General features: G+C 37.9%; 1 protein-coding gene across 2 annotated transcripts in view; it reads right to left on the bottom strand.

Moving 5' to 3' along the window:
- The window catches only part of SLC15A2 (solute carrier family 15 member 2), a 36,878-nt gene that overhangs the window by 4,805 nt on the left and 11,705 nt on the right, over window positions 1–20,368 (bottom strand). Inside the window, exons 5-19 of one of the 2 annotated variants that reach the window (XM_030858037.2) lie at window positions 20,025–20,124; window positions 18,104–18,194; window positions 17,747–17,824; window positions 12,419–12,501; window positions 11,912–11,998; window positions 11,649–11,738; window positions 11,384–11,428; window positions 10,256–10,288; window positions 9,441–9,529; window positions 8,241–8,322; window positions 7,535–7,669; window positions 6,427–6,591; window positions 6,227–6,273; window positions 4,506–4,616; window positions 3,738–3,834 (exon numbers count right to left, since the gene is read on the bottom strand). In XM_030858037.2, the coding sequence (XP_030713897.1) occupies window positions 3,738–3,834; window positions 4,506–4,616; window positions 6,227–6,273; window positions 6,427–6,591; window positions 7,535–7,669; window positions 8,241–8,322; window positions 9,441–9,529; window positions 10,256–10,288; window positions 11,384–11,428; window positions 11,649–11,738; window positions 11,912–11,998; window positions 12,419–12,501; window positions 17,747–17,824; window positions 18,104–18,194; window positions 20,025–20,124 (1,333 nt within the window). The remainder of the gene's footprint in view (window positions 1–3,737; window positions 3,835–4,505; window positions 4,617–6,226; window positions 6,274–6,426; window positions 6,592–7,534; window positions 7,670–8,240; window positions 8,323–9,440; window positions 9,530–10,255; window positions 10,289–11,383; window positions 11,429–11,648; window positions 11,739–11,911; window positions 11,999–12,418; window positions 12,502–17,746; window positions 17,825–18,103; window positions 18,195–20,024; window positions 20,125–20,368) is intronic. The other variant, XM_070045452.1, reaches the window with a different exon arrangement.

Here is a 20,368-nt window from a genome sequence, read left to right as displayed (position 1 = left end):
CAAATACTGCCAGAAAACCACTAGAAGCTAAAGGAAGCTAAATGAAACAGATTCTTTTTTTTTTTTTTTTGGTTCACGGGCCTCTCACTGTCGCGGCCTCTCCCATTGCGGAGCACAGGCTCTGGACGCGCAGGCCCAGCAGCCACGGCCCACGGGCCCACGGGCCCACGGGCCCAGCCACTCCGCGGCATGCAGGATCCTCCCAGACTGGGGCACGAACCTGCGTCCCCTGCATCAGCAGGCGGACTCTCAACCAGTGCGTCACCTGGGAAGCCCTGAAACAGATTCTTTCTCACAGCTCTCAGAAGGAACCAGCTCTACCAACACCTTGATCTTGTACTTCTAGCCTTTATGACTATAAGGAAATAAATTTCTGTTGATAAAGCCACTCAGCTTGTGGTACTTTGTTACAGCAGCCCTAGAAAACTAATACAGCTAGGTCGGTTTAAACATCAGAAAATCAATTAATATAATATACCATATCAATAGAAAACCATATGATTATCTTAATAGACACAGAAAAGCATTTGACAAAATTCAACCTCCCCCCTTCATAGTAAAAAACAAAACAAAACCCACAACAAACTAGGAATAGAAGGGAACTTAACCTGATACCTGATAAATACCTATGAAAACCCCACAGCTAACATACTTAGTGATAAAAGACTGAATGCTTTCCCCCTAAGAGGATGTCTACTCTCACCACTTCTATTCAATACTGTATTGGAGTTTCAAGCAAGAGCATTAGTCAAGAAAAAGAAATAAAAGTCATCCACACTGAAAAGAAAGAAGTAAAGCTTCTTTATGCAGATGACAGGATCTTGTATGTAGAAAGTCCTAAGGGATCCACTAAAAAACTATTAAAACTATCAAATGAGTTCAGTAAGGTTGCAGGACACAAGATCAATATCAATTGTATTTCTACATATTTGCAATGAACAATCTAAAAATGAAATTAGGAAAATGATTACATTAGCAACAGCAAAATAAAGAATAAAATACTTAGGAACAAATTTAACAAAATAAATGTAAAACCTATACTCTAAAAACTATAAAATATTGTTGAAAAATTTAGGTCTTAAAGAAGACCTAAATAAATGGAAAAACATCTCATGTTCACTGACCAGGAGACAATATTGTTAAGATAGCAAAACTCCTCAAAATCACCTACAGATTCAGTGCAATCCCTCTCAAAACTCCCAGCTGGCTTCTGATCCTAAGCTGATCCTAAAATTCATATGAAAATTCATGGAACCCATAATAGCCAAACCAATCTTTAAAGGGAAGAACTAAGTTGAAAAACTCATATACTTACTGATTTTGAAATTTACTACAAAATAACAGTAATCAAGAGATTATTGTACTGGCACAAGAATAAATATATAGATCAATAGAATAGAACTAAGAATCCAGAAATAAGCCCTCACATTTCTGGTCAATTGACTTTTGACAAGAATGTCAAGACCATTTAACGGGAAAAGATGAGTCTTCAACAAATTGTGCTGGCACAACTGGATATTCACATACAAAAGAATGCAGTTAAGCCCCAAGCTCACATCATATACAAAAATGAACTCAAAATGGATTAAACACCTAAATATAAGAGGCAAAACTATAAAACTCTTAAAGGAAAATAATGGGCATAAATCCTCATGACACTGGATTTGGCAATGGTTTCTTAGATGTAACACCAAAAGCACAAGCAACCAAAGAAAAAAATTGATAAATTGAACATCATAAAGATTAAAAATGTTTGTACTTCAGTGGACACCATTAAGGAAGTTAAAAAGACAACCTATTGAATGGGAGGAAATATTTGCAAATCGTATATCTGATAATGGACTTATGTTTAAAATATATAAGGAATGCTTACAACTGAACACAACCCAATTAGAAATTGGGCAAAGAATTTGAATAGACATTTCTCCAAAGCAGATTACAAATGGCCAAAAAGTACATAAAAAGGTGCTCAACATCATTAGTCATCAGGAAAATATAAATAAAAACCACAATGAAATACCATTTCATACCTACTAGGATGGCTATAATTAAGAAGATAGAAAAACAAGTGTTGGCAAAGATGTAGAAAAATTGCCACCTTTTATTGGTGGGAATGTTAAATGTACGTTCACTTTGAAAAAGTCTAGCAGTTCCTCAAATGGTTAAACATAGAGTTACCATGTGACCCAACAACTCCACCCAAGAGAAGTGAAAATATATGTCCACACAAAAACTTGTACATGAATGTTCATAACAACATTATTTACGTTAGTCAGAAGGTGAAAACAACCAAATGTTCATCAACTGATGAATATATGCATAAAATGTGTTATACCTATACAATGGAATATTATTGGGCAATAAAAAGAAATGAAGTACTGATGTATGCTATATGAATGAACCTTAAAAAATATGCTAAATGAAAGAATCCAGACACAAAAGGCCACATGTTATATCATTCCATTTATACGAAATAGGCAGAATAGGCAAATTTATAGAGACTGAAAGTAAACAAGTGGTTGCTAGTGCTAGAGGGTATGGGAGGGAATAGTGAGTAACTGCTAATGAATATGGGGCTTCTTTTTGGAATGATGAAAATGTTCTAAAATTACACAACTCTGTGAATTTATTAAAAACCATTGAACATATATTATTGAAAATATATTCTATATATGTATTGAATATACAATATATATTGAATATGTTAATGCACTGAAAACCATTATACACTTTAAGTGGGTGAACTGTATGGTATATGACTTATATCTTAATAAAGCTGTAATAAAAAATGGCATACTAAAGATATCATGCTAATTAATTAAAATAAAAAAACTTTACAGATTATTCTCATCACACTTCTAGAAATTTTCCATCTTTTCCTTATTCACTGTCTTCTTTTTATATTTAATACAATGTCAAAAGTAATGAAATAGGGCTTCCCTGGTGGCACAGTGGTTAAGAGTCCGCCTGCCAATGCAGGAGACACGGGTTCGTGCCCCGGTCCTGGAAGATCCCACATACCGCGGAGCGGCTGGGCCCGTGAGCCATGGCCACTGAGCCTGCGCGTCTGGAGCCTGTGCTCCGCAACGGGAGAGGCCACAGCAGTGAGAGGCCCGCGTACCGCAAAAAAAAAAAAAAAAAAAAAGTAATGAAATAAAATTAGAAGCAAGATTCACATCAGAATTAAAATTCAGAGGTGTCATGTCCTGAGTGCTGAGACAATTGCTTTTGATGGAGCACAGTTAATTCATCCCCCAAACTTTGTGTAGAGACTGACATTTGTTACCAGTCTTGGTATTTCAGACTGTGATATGCTAGCAGATCAGTTTCCAAGGAGCTAGGAGACCCACATGTGGAGTCAGTCAAGAAGACCTAAACAATTTTTGTTTTCTTGGGGCCATAATGAGACTGCAGCAAACCATGTCACCTCATAGCAATGACTCAAGATAAATTATGTCTACCATTCCCCAAGACCCTGTGCCTGTTGCCAATGTTATCTCTTTTAAGTTCTCATGGAGACCTTAGTAGGTTTTCTAAAGTCATTATAGAAACTATCACCTTTCACTAGAAATAAGTATGTGATGCTGTCTTGCCACAGAGTCTTATCTGGGTCCCAGGACAGATACAGATTCAGATAGATATAGATTTATATATAGAGATATGATACAGTTATCTAGACATAAATATAGATACAGATATATGGAAGGAGAGAGTAAGGGTGGCCAGGAGCTACTTACATTAGTAATAACAAACAGATAAGCTGCACCAAAGTCTAGTAGACCCAAATTCAGTGAAAATTCCTCATTTTTTGTTCTACAAGGCACCGCAGAATATCTGGAACAGGACAATTTTAGGTTAGAATAGACATTACAGTTTAGAAAAGCATTCCCATCTCTGGAGGAAAGAGTGATTTCATCTCTCTACTGATGGTGAATCAATCAGCAAAGCTACCATTTCTCTTTGAGGAGAGGAGTCTCAGAGTGAATTATTTTCATGCCAGGGTTTTTCTACCCCTGATCTGAGCTTTTCATTGTCTGTTGGCTAATTTTTTTTTTAAACCTTAAACCTTAATGCAGAAGGCACAAATTGTCTTCTTTGGTGAACTTCAGACTCTAAGTCTTCTCATCTAAATTTTAAGAATTTTTCTCTTCTAAGTCTTATGAATTAGTGGAACAGCATAAAACAGTGAACCTGAAAGGATAAGCTCGAACGAGGTGTTAATAGGAGTTACCAAAGGGTAGGAGTGGGAGCCAGTAATAAACTGGCAAACCTCCCAGAGATGGCCTTGTTGACTATACAGTATGGCCTTTACAACAAGCATGGTCTCAATATATCTATGCAGAAAAAGGTGAGACTGAGGGAAGCAGGCAAAGGTCGAAAGAGAGCAGGAATCTGTGTATATTTAAAATTAGCTGAGATATACCTAATCCTCCCACCTATATGCAAAGAAAGCATTTAAAAAACAGTTGTTGATAAAAGTAAAATTACAAGGGTAATGCTCTTACTCTCCTCTTTGCACAGTTCTGTAAGCAGACACACCATAGTCTTCTTCAACACTGAGGGAGGTATCTGTACCCAGGGAGATGTTGATCTCTTCATGCAAAGTGTTAACAAACCTAAGGGTAGAGACATTGTTACAGATCAGACAGACTCTCCCACCTGATAAAAGGGCAGGGGCCTTTTCTGTTTTGTTTACTGCTATATGCCTAGTGCCTAGAATAGTGGCTGGCACATAAAAGGTACGTGATGTATATTGTTAACTGCGTGAATAAATGAACTCACATGTAAGAAGCAATCAGTAGTCTTAGCTGTCCCTAACTTTTTCTTTCCTCAGGTATTAGCTTTTTATCTGCCATACTCTCACCTGATTTCAGCTGGGATGACACTATTGTGATCACCCATGGCAGTCCGAGTCTCCTTACTAACCTACCTTAGGTGCACCTAATTTCTTTCCGTCTTCTAATGGTGTAATTCATCAACTGAGACTCCACTAAGAAAAATAATTATGTGTGTGTGTGTGTGTGTGTGTGTGTGTGTGTGTGTATATATGTATATGTATAAATACGTACCAGTATTTATATAAAACTGCCACTTTATCCTCTTACAAATGAAGTCTGATTTGACTTATGCAAAACTCAAGACTCCCAGCCCACAGTAGGTTGAGCTATCATTGTTTTGGGACTGCAGATAACCCTGGACTCTTCCAGAACCATCTTTCTAGTCTTTTGAACACGGGCCGCTAAATTGCTCCCTCAGTTTAGGTTTTTGGTAGCATTTGCGTTGGTCCCTGGCCCATGGGATTAGAAGGGCAGTTCCCTCTAAAATCCTTGATATTGATTTCTGGACATTCAATCATCCTGCACTAACCTAGAAATTGCTCCCTTTCATCCTTCCTGGAGGTTCCCATTGCTCTCTGACCCAGGGAAGTCCTATCCTCATTGTTGTCTTACTTATTTTTGATCTGTTTACTTTTTCTGAAGCTGCATATGCAAAAGTAGATTATTATGACTGTTCCACCCTTCAGTGAAATTCAAACTTTTTATTGAAAGCTCTCCTCTAAAATGCTATTCTCAACAGCAACCATCTAATCTTGATGGCCATAGGCACATGCATCTGTCTATTTCATGTCAGATTCCTGCCCCAGTGAGCAGGTGACCCCTTCAAGGCTCCATTTCTGTAAATGTCCCAGACTGTCTAACAAGACCTTCAGCCTTATCTAGATTCAAAACCAAGTCTTTTGACTTCAAGTGTGTTGCCTTTACTAAACCATGAGGCCTCTATAGGTTTATTTTAAATTTTACTTAAAAAACACAGTAACTATAAAAGATATTCAACTACCAATAACAAAGGGAGGATTATTTGCTTACTTCTAAATTTCTCTCTGGTGATCACCGAGAGGAAAGAATTCAGTTATTTTCCTAAGAGCAAGATAAGTGGATAAAATTCAGCAGAAGAGATTTATGTTGCAGAGCACAGGGGGCGTACATAAATACAGGGTCATCTTTGAATACCACATGAGAAAGCAAGCCAAAAGACTTGGTTTTGAATCTGTGCTTCTCACTGCCCTGGGAAATGCCTTCTGACACTAATTCTCTTGACATTCTAGGAAGAGAATCCCTGTACAAGACAAGTAGAATGTGAAGTCTCTTCATGTGAAGCCCCACAGATCAGAAGAGACCCAAGATTCAAGAGAACAGAGAGGCCTGGGTCTCCTTGGCATCCAAACCTCATGGCTGTCATCCCATTGGTTGTTTTGTTTTCTTCATCCTTTACCTACAATAGAGGGAAGTAAACATCAGTTACAGCTGACAAGAGGGAACTGATAATAAGAAACTTTGATCATCATTCATATCCTTGGTAAGATATTGATGAGCCCAGTCATTGTACTCTAAGATAATTTGGAAACTAGGCCATTCCTCAACTTACCATCATGCTAGAAATACTTTTCCCATCTTCTCGAATGATCAGAGTGTACCATTTTTTCTCCTCCACAGAATGCTCAGTGTAGACAGACAAATTGTGATATTTCAGTTGGAAGTGGAAATTCTGGCTTTTTGTCTTCAGGTGGAGTTTGGAATAGTGTGGCATTTTCTATAGAATGAAGAGCCTGTCACACTCACCTTCTACCCCATCTTGGACATCACAATCTCATAGTAACCCAGGGCAGGTGACCTCATTAGATACTTTCAACATTACCCTTTAACCTAGTAATTCCATTTCTAGAAATATACCATAGGAGTAATTAGAGGCTTGAATAAAGATTTATGAGTACGGATGTTCATTATAGAATTATGTATAATAACAAAAAAAATTAAATACCTATAAGGAAATACTTTACTAAGCCATGTTATATCCACAGAATAGAATATTATGTATCCATTAAAATCACATTCTCAAAGTTTACCTAAGGGCATGGGAAAATGCTTATGATGGTTAATGTTAAGAAAAAATCAAGGTCAATACAGCATATAGTGTTTCAACACTTTTTAAAAATTTATTTATTCATTTATACAAAAATGCTAACTATGATTATCTCCGTGTGATAGATTTATAGGTGGTTTTTATATCTTTTGACATACTCCCCAATTTTCTACAATAAATGTATATTACTTTTATTGTTTAAAAAATATTTTTAAATGAATATTTCAGAATATATATAATATAGTCGTGAAAATATGCAAGCCAAACTCTTCCACAGGGTGTGTGTTACAAGGCAGTTTGAAATAATAACACAAATTACAACCTATTGAGAGCTTACAATGTCCCAGACATTATGCTAAGCACTTTACATATAATATTTATCCTTACAACAGCTTATGACATAAAAATTATTGCCATTTTACAGATGCTAAAACTGAGGCTTAGAGATCAAATAACTTGCTCAGGGTCTTATAGCTAGGGAATGGCAGAACCAGGAATTGGACTGGGGCAGTTTGACTCCCCAAGTGCATGCTCTTCACCACTCACTGTATTATGCTGCTGCCTTTGCACATAATCTGAATGTGTTTCTGATTCATTCAAGTCCATACGTCACCTGAAAGGATTTGATGGACTCTGCCAACAGAGAGTTGTTTTCATCTCCCAGCACTGTAACCTTCACCTCATTATCTGCCAGATTCAAGACTTGTAGGAAAATCTCTTGGGAATCTGGTTGGGGTGGGGCCATTTCCTTAGGACAGAGAACACGTGTTAGAATTACCAACAAATAACCCTTCAGATACCATGAAAACACATACCTCAGTCCTTTCTCGACAGCCTAGCTCATCTAGTCAGGAGGACACAGTTTCCTACCTCTAAAGAACATTTGGCTTAGAAAACTCTGAAGGCAGTTTGGAGGGGGAAACACCAGCTCAATATAGCAAGCACTGATGCCAGGTAACAAACTCCATGCCTTTTGACTCAGCCGTGGCCTCATACATCATTCCCTAATAGTGGCTATTCAACCTGCCAAAAGTTATTTGAGTGTCTGGTAAGTTATCTAAGAGATGGTTATATATCTTGGATACTGGTGTTTGGAAATTCCTTGACAATATACTCTGAATCACTCAGGTGGGAGGTGGGCTTCATTTTGCACTGCTGCTTTACCCCTGTATCTACTCATTTACCACAAACACTTATTATGCACCTTCTTTAAAACAGGTACTGTGCTTAGGGCCCAGGGAATCAAGATTGAACAAGTCAGAAAAGTGAACAAAATAGGTATGGTCCTGCTCTCATGGCTTAAGATTTATTGTACTCACATTAATTTTTATCTCTACAGTAGCAGCAACTGCAAAGGCCAGGCATGCTAGGATCATACCAACAGCCATTTTCCTAAGTGATCTATAGGGGAAAGAAAGAGACAATTATAGCTAAACTCTAGACTCTAAAGAATAAAATCTAAACCCCCTAAGCTTAGCTAATTTGGTCCCAATTACTTTTCAAAGTATTGCCTCCCCTTCATATAACCTTCTTTCTACTTTTACTTGAGTCATACTGAATTGTTCTCTGTAATGCACCAAATTTTTCCCTCTATCTTTGCTTATGATTTTTTTATCCATTATGTCATAATAACAAAAATAATAGTAATATAGCCAGATTTACTGAACATTTACCATATACCAGTCACTATACATTATTACCTCCTTTTCCTCTCCTTCAGAAGTCTTTCTTGACCCTGGCCTCTCTCTTCCATCTCTGCATTTCCCTGGCACTTTGCTTTCCTTCTTAGGGCACTTAACAAATTTCACCTTGTTGCAATAATTAACCTTGCATATTTTCTAGCTTCCTTACTAAAGAGTAAACTCCTTAAGAGCAAGATTTGTGCTTTTACATTTGCATAGCGCTTGGTGCTGAACTCAATAAACTGCTCAATGAATGAGTAAATGACAAAAGGTCATCTGAATATGGTAAGTGGTTATCAAAAGGAAATTGCTATTAAATCAGAAATTAGAGAAAACTTAACACCCTCCTCTGTCAAACTTTACAAAAAATAACACTTCTATTTAGAAGGGGGGGAAAGCAGTAATTAGGGACAATTCTATCCCCACTCTTATGAGGTCCCCCATTTGTTTCATAGGGACAGTGGAAGATTTAAAGGGATTAGTTATCCTCAAAGGCTTTGGACTTCTTTGAAGAGGCAACTTTCAAGAACAAAGCAACAAGTTGGTTTAGGAGCCTAATCTCACATACTTTTTGACTTCCCATGAAGTAGAGTCCTAACTCTTCAACATCACATATGTAAGTCTGCAGTAATGGCTTGGACTCTCTATCATAAGAATTAATTAGATCTAATTCCCGTCCTTCAGTATTAATAGGCATTTAATCTAACATGGATAAACAGAAGCAGAAAAATGATAAATCAAAACAAATCATCACTAAGTAGAAAAGATATTGACTCTTTATCAAACTGGGCAAATGTTGAGTCAGTTTGGAGCAACATAGGCATAGTGAGCACTTACGTGAAGTTAATGCCACACTTGGAGACCAGAGGATAAATGATAAAGTCAAACAGTGGGATGAAGATAAGAACCAAAAAGGGATTTAGTACCTGTAACACCATGGTAAAAGGGATTAGTTACAACGTTCTTCTATCATGAGTGTGAGCATGTGCTCTCATTTGCATGTGTGCACTCTCTCTCACATCCAAACACACTTTCATCATACTATGTACAGAATGATTCCACATCCTTCAGTCTCTTTACACCCAAGACTCTATTTCCCCTGCATAGCACATTATCTTCCAAATATCCCAAGGAACGAGTTTCACTCTGAACCTGTTTTTCTGTCAATCAACTGGGAGCTTTCCCCTCCCATTTTCACTTATCTTCTTCAGCACCACAGCCAAGGGAAAAATGTCATGGCCAGGAGAAAGGAATGAGAGAAGGAAGAATTGGGGATTGTTGAACAAGAGTTTAAAAAGATACCTGGGAGTCACCAATAAACAGAGATTCTGATTTTGTTGCTCACACAACAAAGCCTTATACTTTCTTTGACAATATTTCCATGATACTTGACATGGAAAAAAATCCAGTGCTTATACTTTCCCTGTGAGCTCAAAACTCAGTCTCCCTGGAGTTGATCAGGAGCTACTTACTAAACAGAGGATGTGAAAGAGAAGTGTGGGGCTTAAAGAGAATATTTTCATTCCTATGTTTAGCTCTCCTCAGCATACAAGGAAAAAAACATCAAATTATGGTTGGTAATCCTACTACTATAGGTAATGGTGTAGATGAGGAAAGAAATAAGTACCCGGGACTATAGAGAAGTCTCCTACCTGCATCTGGTCAGGCTGAAGCACAAAAAACCCCTGAAACATGATAACAAATCACATTAAGATGGTGGCCTAAAGACAAAAAAAAAGCCTAGATCAACCATCTTGCTAATTAGCAGGTGAGAAGCTTAAGGTAAAATCTATCAGGTCTTTGGTTCAGGATCACTATTATCCTTGTAAGGGTATGCCGGGGGTGGGGGGGTTGGGGGGGGTGGGGGTGGGGGGCGTGGGGGGCGAAAGAGACTGGGAATGGCTTTAGGCTATGTCTCCTGAAGGCAGATGGGCTTAAGGGAGAATCTTATTTTCTGTTCACTATGCTTTCTTTAACTTGAAAGAGAATAAAGTCAGTGTGTTTTTTATTAATCTCAGTAACTGCAGTCGTAGGTGGTAATAATATGACGGACAAGACATCATGGTTAGGGTGAAGACTCCCACTGACACACAGGGTTTCTGAAGTTGTTCTCCAGGAGGTCAAAAAGAGGAAAAACATGGTAAATCCTGGACAGCCAGGGGAAGGAAAAAGGTGAAATTATATTAAGCAGGCTCCAAACAGACTGGCATCATAAAACCCTGGCATCATTCCACCCTGCCCTCTTCACAACTGAGATGATAGAAAAACAATACAATAATCTAGGAAGTGGGAACAAATGAGAGAAGCGTTTTTGCCAATGAATGGAAACTGGAAAAAGAGGAAATAATGTTTACAATTTTCCCGTTATTTCTGTATCCATGTACAAAATATCCCACCTCTGGGTCCTCTGCTGTTAGCCCTGCCTAAGAGATGGTGTCAATTGTGTTGTAGCAGCAATCAAACCTGCTGTTCCCTGGCCAGGCTTAGATGGAAGAAAACATCCACTTCCCCAGGCTCTATCACTTCATTTGCTATCCTCTCAATGCTTCTTTGTATACATTTAAACCTTTCCATCCTTACATTTCTGATTTCTAAAGATAAGATTCTGCTTTTTATTTCTAGATTTGCTTTCTTTATTTTGCCTACTCAGTATCTTCATGCTAAAGGCACATCTATTATGATCTTATGTCAGTTTTCAGGCAAAAACACAAAGAAATTTCTCCTTAATATGGATTATAAAGAAAATGATAGACTTCTCTGGAAAAATCTCTTCTACTCACCAAATTCCCATTCATCCTGGTGGCTTGCAAGGTCCATCGTGAGCCCTAGGGCAAACAGATGCTATTAAAAGAAATCCTTTTCTCTGAGAGGGAAGGGGCTGGAGGAAGGGGTAGCTTTCAAAAGAACTATTCTTTTTTTTTTTAACATCTTTATTAGAGTATAATTGTTTTACAATGGTGTGTTAGTTTCTGCTGTATAACAAAGTGAATCAGCTATACGTATACATATATTCCCATGTCCCCTCCCTCGTGTCTCCATTCTTACCTGCTGATCCAAAAGAGCCCAGAACATGGGCAATGGGATATAAAGAAACAGTACCCTGGTCAGTGCCTTCACATCCATAATGAGCTGCCTCTGCAAGAAGGGGTGAGAAGGAACAGGCTGAATTGCCAGATAGGGTTTTCTGGCTTACAGTAGAAGTGGCCCAGAACAGTAAGAGAAGAGGTCAAATACAGCACGAGGGAATCAGTTTGGACATTAGGAAAGACTACATGGAGGCATCAGATGTTTCTGCAGTTCCAACTTACTGGGTATTTCTCAGCTGCCCAGTCCAGCCAGTGCTCTCGCTTTGGAATGTCCGCAGAACGGTTCTTGAAACGGTTGGAAATGGCAAACTAGGGCAGAGCGTAGATATCAGAGGAGAGACCAAAAAAACATCCCCTGCTTTTTCCAATTCATTATCTCTTCCCTCAAACACACATAACTCTTAAGTGACTTACTCCAACCTTTTGATTTCATCAGGCATTGAATTTCAGAATATTTCAAATCTAATTTTACCTATCCTTATTTTCTGTTGGCAACATACATAACTACATTTCAGAAGACTTTTGCCCATTTTTAAAAACGATTACATTATTTTTAACTTAATGGTTAAGTAGAGGCACAGAGGGAAGACCGATTAATCTCAGTTTGCCAAAAGGCACAGAAGTAGAGCAGAGGTCATTGAGAGAAGCCATGTTTGAAGACCTATATGCTCAGTACAGCATCTCTTGCCCTTTGACTGAAAAAGGTAGGTAAACAATTCATGGACTTACCCAGATACATTTGACAACTTGAGTCACTATGTTTCCTTCAGGAGGTGGTTTTCTGTATATTTTGCTTCCCATTGCAAACACAACTGCAGTTGATAGACAAATAAGGTTCTTAGCTTCTCATTTAGCACATTCAGTATGTAAACACTAAGGACAGAATGCTGAAATATAGGAGTAACTGGCACATCTCAAAAAGGGAGGGAAATGACTGACGCTATCTGACTCTGGAGTTAGAAAAACTATGGGAGCCAAAATGGTCAGTGTTGAGACTTTCCTGTTATCACAGAAATGAAAGTCACCTTTGAATTCTCACTCTTCTTTCTTCATCTCTACATCTGACATATTAGCAACTTTCACTGACCCTCTGTCTTCAGTGCATTTCCTGCCTGCCCCCTCTTTTGCATCACCACTGCTGTGACTCTTGTGTAGGACCTCATAACTTCTATCCTGCATTATCAAAATGGCCACCAACTAGTTTCTCAGTCCTGTTCTCTTCTTCTTTTATCTGATGCCAAATTAAAATCCTTTTTCCAGGACCTACCTAACAAGCCCAAACTCCTGGCATGGAAGGCCTTCCCAAATTCATTATTATCCTGGTGGTTATTATTATCATTAATGATCTCTTGAAGATTTATTATTATATGTAAAGTGTTAGGCGTTTTACATTCAGTACTGATTTAACCTGACAAAATATGTAATACTCTATTTTACACATGAAGAAATCAAGGATTAAAGAAATTAAGCAATCTGTACAAGAAAGTGCCAGAAACTGCATTTTTGACCTGAGGCCTGACTCAAGAATCTATACTCTTAACCACCATAAAGCACCTCATTCATTCATTCTTGCATTACACACTCTGCTAGATACTACTGGTAATAAAGATAAAAAAGAGGTGGCCCCTGTCTGCAATGGCGCTCCCCCTCAACCTACCACTTTCCACTTTACCTTTCATTATTCTCCATTTGGCACCTTATCCTCTAACCACTATTCATCATTCCTATGAAAAGTTCTTTTCTGTTCTATTTCTGTTCTTGAGCTCATTCTCTTTCGCTCAACGCCCATCTTTATCCTTTAACCACATCTCCACAGTTATCTACAGGTGAATTTAATTTTCTTATTTTCTCCTTTATTTTACCAGCAATGAGATATTAGTTTTATAATTATAAAAAAGTAAATTTTTTTCAAGTTTATTAAATTTAACTAAAATCCGTGGGAAACCTCCATCTTGGTACCCTCCCAGATGTACTTTCCTCCTGAATGGACTTCCCAGCTCTAGCCAGATGCCCCTCTAGTAGATCTTCTACCCAAGATGCTTTTCTCAGTGACCAGTAGCAATTTCCAATATCCTTACATCTAGAATGCCTGAATCACCTTACTTTTCTCTATCTTAACTTTCTAATTTCTCCATTCCTCTCAGTCAGATTCACTCTACCACTTTTTCTTTATTTATCCTCTCAGTTTCCCCAAAGCTTCTCCAAATAGCACCCTTTACCTACCACAGCCTTCTTACTGTTGATAGAAAAAATAGTTCAGAGAAAAGAATGCTAATCCTGGGAGACCAGTGGACAGACAAAGAGGTATCTAGATAAGTGGAAGATTTTGGACAGGAAATAGACTGCTCTTGAAACTAAGAATGATCCTAGAAAGAGGCTGAAATTCTCAGGAATTCTGGTCTAAAAAGTGACAGTGAAGTGATAAAAGGAAGACCTTGACAAGTTCACACTTAAATTTCAAGGCCACTTAACCAAAGAAGCTGAGTAGGGACCTTGAGTTTCTCTACCATCTCCTTCTACTAGTAGACGTTGCCTCTTACTTCACAAAGAAGATAGAAGGCTTCAAATGAAAACCCCCTCAACTTCTTGCCACCAAATCTATTAACTTCTGTATCCACACCCATCCTCTCCTCTCTCCATTTAGGTGAGGGTGATTGATGTTCCTCCTCCTGTATAAAGGCAATTGTGCCATGTGTGCTTTCATACTGATTATACTGTTTTATCTTACATCTTCAACATGTTTCTTTACTGGAGTCTTCCTAATGACATTCAAGCATGCTCAACATCCTCTCTTGACTCCATGTCGCCTTTCAGCTATAAATACTGTCTTCCCCTTCATCCCTCTTATTCACTTCCCAGTTTACTCTAATTAGTCTCAAATCTCCACCAATCTACCATAGATGATATCATCAAATCAATGACCCTCTTGTCGCTATATTTTATGGACATTTTCCACCCTTATCTTGCTTTCCCAGTCAGTAACATTCCTTACTCTGAATGAGTCCCTTCTTGAAATCCTCTTGGTAGCCAAGATAGAACAACTATCACTTTGGCCATTCCTTCTTAGTCTCATTTGTGGGTTTCCCCTCTTTGCCTGTCTTTTTTTGTTGTTAACTGTTGAACCCTTTACCTAATTCAAATACAAAATTTGACCCTTAACACATTTTTATTGTAAAGGAAATACAAGAACTTACAAGTAAATGCTGGCTTGTATAAAGGTATGCTCAACACTGAATAATCTCATTTAATAATATAAATACATAACAAAGAATTGACAATCTATATATTGGAGAAAATAATCATTGTTAAGTTTTCATTACATTAAGACTCATTCCCATACAAATTTGAAACATTATTCTAAAGGTTTATGCCATAGAGATTGCCCCTTAATTTGATTCTGGCATTAATGAAATCACCCTGGTTCTCAAAATACGATTTCTGCCTCTCCATTTGCACTGTTTTTTTCCTACCTGGAGAGCCATTCCCCAACTTTTCTTTTGTGAATCTTTATTTGAATAACTTCAGTGCAACCTAGTTACTCATGCCTTTGCTGCACTTCCTTGTAGATATCTTTATTTCTGCACTTATCACAGTGAACAGAACTTCATTGTTCACTTATCTGTATCTTTACCAGGAAAATAAAATTCCTTGCAAATAGGTACCATAACTTGTTTATCTCTAATTCCTGGTGCTTAGATCATTTGACTGTCTTTTAAATACCAGTGTTCCTCACGGTTCTATCCTTGCTGTCTTTTTACCGTACTCTTATTATCTCTTAGTTATTCCATCCATTTTCATGAATTAATTGCTATCCATATATTAATAGCTCCAGATCTTTATAGCTGAAACATTTCTTCTGAACTTTAAACCTGTATTTCCAAATAAATGTTTGATACTCCCAATTAAATGTTCCAAGGACATCTAAAATGTAACATGTCCAAAACTAAATTCATTAGTATTGCCCCAAACGTTTTCTTCCTTATTATCAGTTAATGACCCTACTATCCACCATTTGCTCAAGCCAGAGCCCTACATTCAATGTTGGCTTTTCTTCTCCCTTACTTTCACACATCTAGTCATATCAAGTTTGTCAATTCTGTCAGGACCAAGGAGGGTGAGCTAAGTGAGGCACTCACCTTGAGCACAAAATTTAAGGGAGTACCAAAATTCAGTAATCAAGACAAAGGGTATCCTTGTCTCACCTTAACCCATTTTTTCTCCACATTACAGTCAGAAATACCACTGAAAAATAAAAATCTAACCATCATTCCTCTATTCAAAATCCTTTTGAAGCTCTCTACTAGTCTCCTGATAAAGTTCTAATTCCTTAGTAGGTTAAAAGGCCCTTCATTATCTAGTTTCTGTCAATTTCTCCTCTCTATCTTTCCATTTATGCTCCAGGCAATTTGAATTCCTTTAAGGCCTTCAAATATGTCATACTATTTCTCATCTCCTTGTCTTACAGATACCGTGTCCTATTTCTGTTTCACTTTCAATCTTTTCTTTGATTAATCTTTGAATTAATTGCTGCTAATCCTTTAGGTCTTACCTTACACATCATTTCTTTCCTGACCCTCGAAGTCTTTGTCAGATATCCCTCCTATGTGTTCCTATAGCTTTCTCTGTATTTCACCAGCTGTGACAGTGATCATACTATATTGAAATTTCCTGTTTTCTTATCTGTCTCCCTCCACCTGCTGGACCAAATAAATTCTTTGAAAGCATGAATTCTGTAGCTATCTAATTCACCAGTGTGACCCCAAAACCTAGCACAGAATCTGACACATAAACGGCTCATTAAGTCAATGTCTATCAAATTAATGAGTGAAAAAAATCAAATGAATAAATTAAATTATAGTGAAAAGTCAGAGAACTGACTTATTAGTACCCAGAAAATTGAAGCAGCTGACTAATGATGACAGCTAACACTTATTTAACATTTCATAATTTATTAAACATTTCCATTACAGCATCTCTTTTGATCTTCATAATTACTCTGATATGTAAATAATATTATTGTGCAATGATCCAGAGAAAAAGACATAGTACTAATCAGAGGAAAACCAGGAAAATATTTGGCTTCAAAGGGAGAAGGAAGCAGAGAATGCATTATCACAGGGCTCCAGGAATTACGCATAAATTTCCTTGGAATTGGAATTGCAATCTGATATAATAATATTAGCCCCCCCCCCAACCCCGGGTAGAAAATAATCAGATGGAACATTGAGTCTCTGGGCTCTTTATCCTCTATTGAGCTCTTTATGTGTTTGGACTGGATATCTTCCAGTGGGGAGTGTCACCCAAAGGCTCAGTATGAGAACAGGTTTCCAGGTCAATGATTAGAAACAATCATGTCCAAGTTTCCCCTTAGGCTGTGTAAACTAAGCAACACACACATCCCCCTTCCACTTCCATTGCTGGGTTCCCTGTGGTAAAGAGAATGCCACTTGATCTAAGTTGCATCAGTTTCCCCCTACTTATCCAACTCCTCTTATTCTCTTTGCTTAAGAGCAAACTTCTTGGGAGCATTGCAGAGCAGGGCAGAAACGGCTAAACCTAGAAGCTACTTTAAAAGGCCCAACGAATTTTAAAAGTCTTTCAATTACCAGATAAATAACCATCAGATGAAATAAGCTAGTTCAAAAGGAAGGATTAATTATTTTCCTTGCTTCATTATATACTGTAGTGTAGATCAGTACATCTCAACCTTGACTACACATTAGAATCACCTAGATACTTAAAAAATTACAGATGCCAAGGCCTTATCCCACAGAGATCCTGATTTAATTAGTCCTACATAGGGTCCAGGGATCAGTCTTTCTTAAAGCTCTCTAGGAAACTTCTTATTAGTTATGTAACCTTGGGCACTTTTTTTTGAGGTTTCTGACTTTATTCAGTTAATTTATCTCCAACGTCTAGGGAAAACCCCTATAATAACACTTACCTAATAGGTTAGTGTGAGGACTGAATGAAATAGTTTGTGTAAAGTGCTTACATCACCCTTTACATGTGGAAGGCATCAGTGGCTATTAGTTTCCTTTGCCCCACTGCACTTACCAAGAGCTATCACCATAAGCAATCCTGGAACTCCAAAAGCCAATGCATAGCAGTCTTTCCCAAAACATTGCACATCTCCTACAGGAAAACAAAACAAAACAAAACAAATTAATCCTGAATCTTAAGTCTTTGATGTTCTATTCTGTAAGCTCAGGTTTTTGAGGTCATAGACATAGCCATCCTCTTTCTTCCCATCACCTAATCCACAATTCTTCTTTTGGGCCAGACAAAGCAAGGTTAAAAGAAATTCTCTCAGATTTTCAAACCAAAGGAGAAGATGGACAGGAGGAAGCCTTGAACAGATTTCTGGCTGGCCTGAGTAAAGCTTATACAGAGTCCCTCAGAAAAGATACCAACCTCTCAGCATGGGTGTGACAAATGTAGAAATCAAGCTCCCTGCATTGATGGAGAGGTAGAAGACTGAGAAGTATCTAGTCCGTTCCTCTGCCTGAAAAAAAAAAAAAGCCAAATCATCAGTGCAATATGCCTCCTAGCTCCACCCCCTACCTCGCGTTCAGACTAAGCGAGAGGTACATACACAGAGACAGATTCAGGCACTGCCTCTGTGAATGTGTATGTGAATATCATATCAGATATTTTAACACATATCTCGCTGACCCCAGACAAACATTTCCCTATCTTTCAAACCCTAGTACAAGCATCTTTAACATTCTTTTACCCCTTTATCTTGGCAAAAATGATCATCTTGTACACTATGCCTATGTACTGTGTCCTATACATATCTATTCTAATATTAGTTTCTTTGCATTAAATGTCTGTTTCTTTCTGTAGGTTGAGTTCCTTTAGGGCAGAAATTGTATCTTATTATTTTCTGTAATCCCCACTAGCATAGTACCTGTTATACTACAGACAATAAATGTTTATTAACTGAATTTATTAAGTGATTGAGTGACTAAATTAAATCATTGATTTTGTGGAATGTGTGGTAGGAATAGGACTAGAACATGGGACAGTGGAGTAAATTGTCCGTCAAACAGGATAATTTACCTAATGTTTATGGGAAGTCTGCCAGAGTATAAAAGGATGTCTGTGGGCTTGGAAATGGCTGGTGGAAACCTGGAGGTGCGTTTGTACTATTATTGAAATATCTTTGTGGAGCAGTTACAAAATGAAGCAATTTTCAAATACAGTTGTTGATGCTTTATTCATTGTGCACTTCTGTGCTTCATTCTGACACCCCAGATCTTTTCCTGACACATCAGCACAATCCTCATTTTCTATTTATGGTGTGGTTTGCTTCCTCTTCTGGTCCCCATTTAAACTCATTACACCAATCTATGGGTATAGTTCATTGTGCATAGAATCCCACTTGCCAGAGGTTGGTTATTTCTCCAACGTCAGCAAGCAATTATGATCTATGGACCCTCAGGCAGATAAAGAATATAAAATAACTCAAATGGTCTGAAGGGTTAGAGACATGAAGGAAGACAGGACACAGAGAAAGAACAGAGTGAAAACCCAGAAACATGGTAACCAGCTACAGAAGAGGGAATAATACATGGAGACAGGCAAAATAGAAAACTGAGAGGAAAAAAGAAGAAGCTAGAAATGTTGGCTGATCTAAGAATAGACTACTTCCCTTGCCTAGTTGTCACTGCTTCCTTATACAGGCCCATTTTTACCTTTATTCATACTGTTTTCCCCTCCCACTGACAGTGGCAAGTATTTAGGAAAAGAAGGAATGATCATCCAGACAGGTTCATCTAGAGAAACTCATTCTGTTTTATTCCAAATGGTCCTTTTCCCCTTTCATAGAATCTCAAAGCTAGAGATGCTTAAATCATCTCTGTACTACTCATCACCTCCCATTCCCAAAGTGATTACCATGTATCTTCTTAAGTAACTCAAGTGAGAGTAAACTCGCTACTTCCAACTATTTGAAGTTTTTCTTTCCATCAAGCCAGAAGCTAGCTTCCTATAGCTTTCAGCCATTGATCTTTGGTTTAATTACTGATATCCTTCAAATATCTATAGACAGCTAAGATATTCTCTTTAATTCTTATCTTATCCAGCTATAAATATCTCCATTTCCCTCAACCTTTCTTCATAAGAGCATCTTTTAGTCCATCTACCACCCTGGTCACTTTCCTTTGAAATGTTGCAGTTTTTCCCTCTATTAATGACCAGTACCCAGCACTGAACACAGCTCCTCAGATATGATCTGACTGGTGGATCACTTCAATCTTGGCAAATGGTTACCTGCCGTTTGATGCCTGCTCTACATTCTTGAAAAACACAGAAATTACAGGACTCTTACATGTTTTTCTTCAAACTGGTCTCCACCAAAAGCTGCCACACAGGGTTTGATACCTCCTGTCCCCAAAGCTATTAGACTCAAGCCGACCATTGACAGGACTCTGAAATGGAGAGGTGAGAGTACTAACCATATTGATACTAAACACAACTGTAGAAATAAAATATAGAGCTACAAGAGAAAAAAAATGTGTACAAGGGCAAAGACCTCCTTCACATTTCTACACTGTGGGCATTTTCCATATGCCTTCAGTCCTAGGGGAGACTCAGGTACACTTATAATCCTTGAGTTTCTGCCAGAAAGTATACATTACATGGTGAGATTTGTCCCTGATAGTTTCATTTACC

This window comes from Globicephala melas, chromosome 4, assembly GCF_963455315.2.
Source record: "Globicephala melas chromosome 4, mGloMel1.2, whole genome shotgun sequence".
NCBI lineage: Eukaryota > Metazoa > Chordata > Mammalia > Artiodactyla > Delphinidae > Globicephala > Globicephala melas.
Note: the sequence above shows the minus strand (reverse complement) of the source record. Positions and strands in the feature narration are given on the sequence as shown.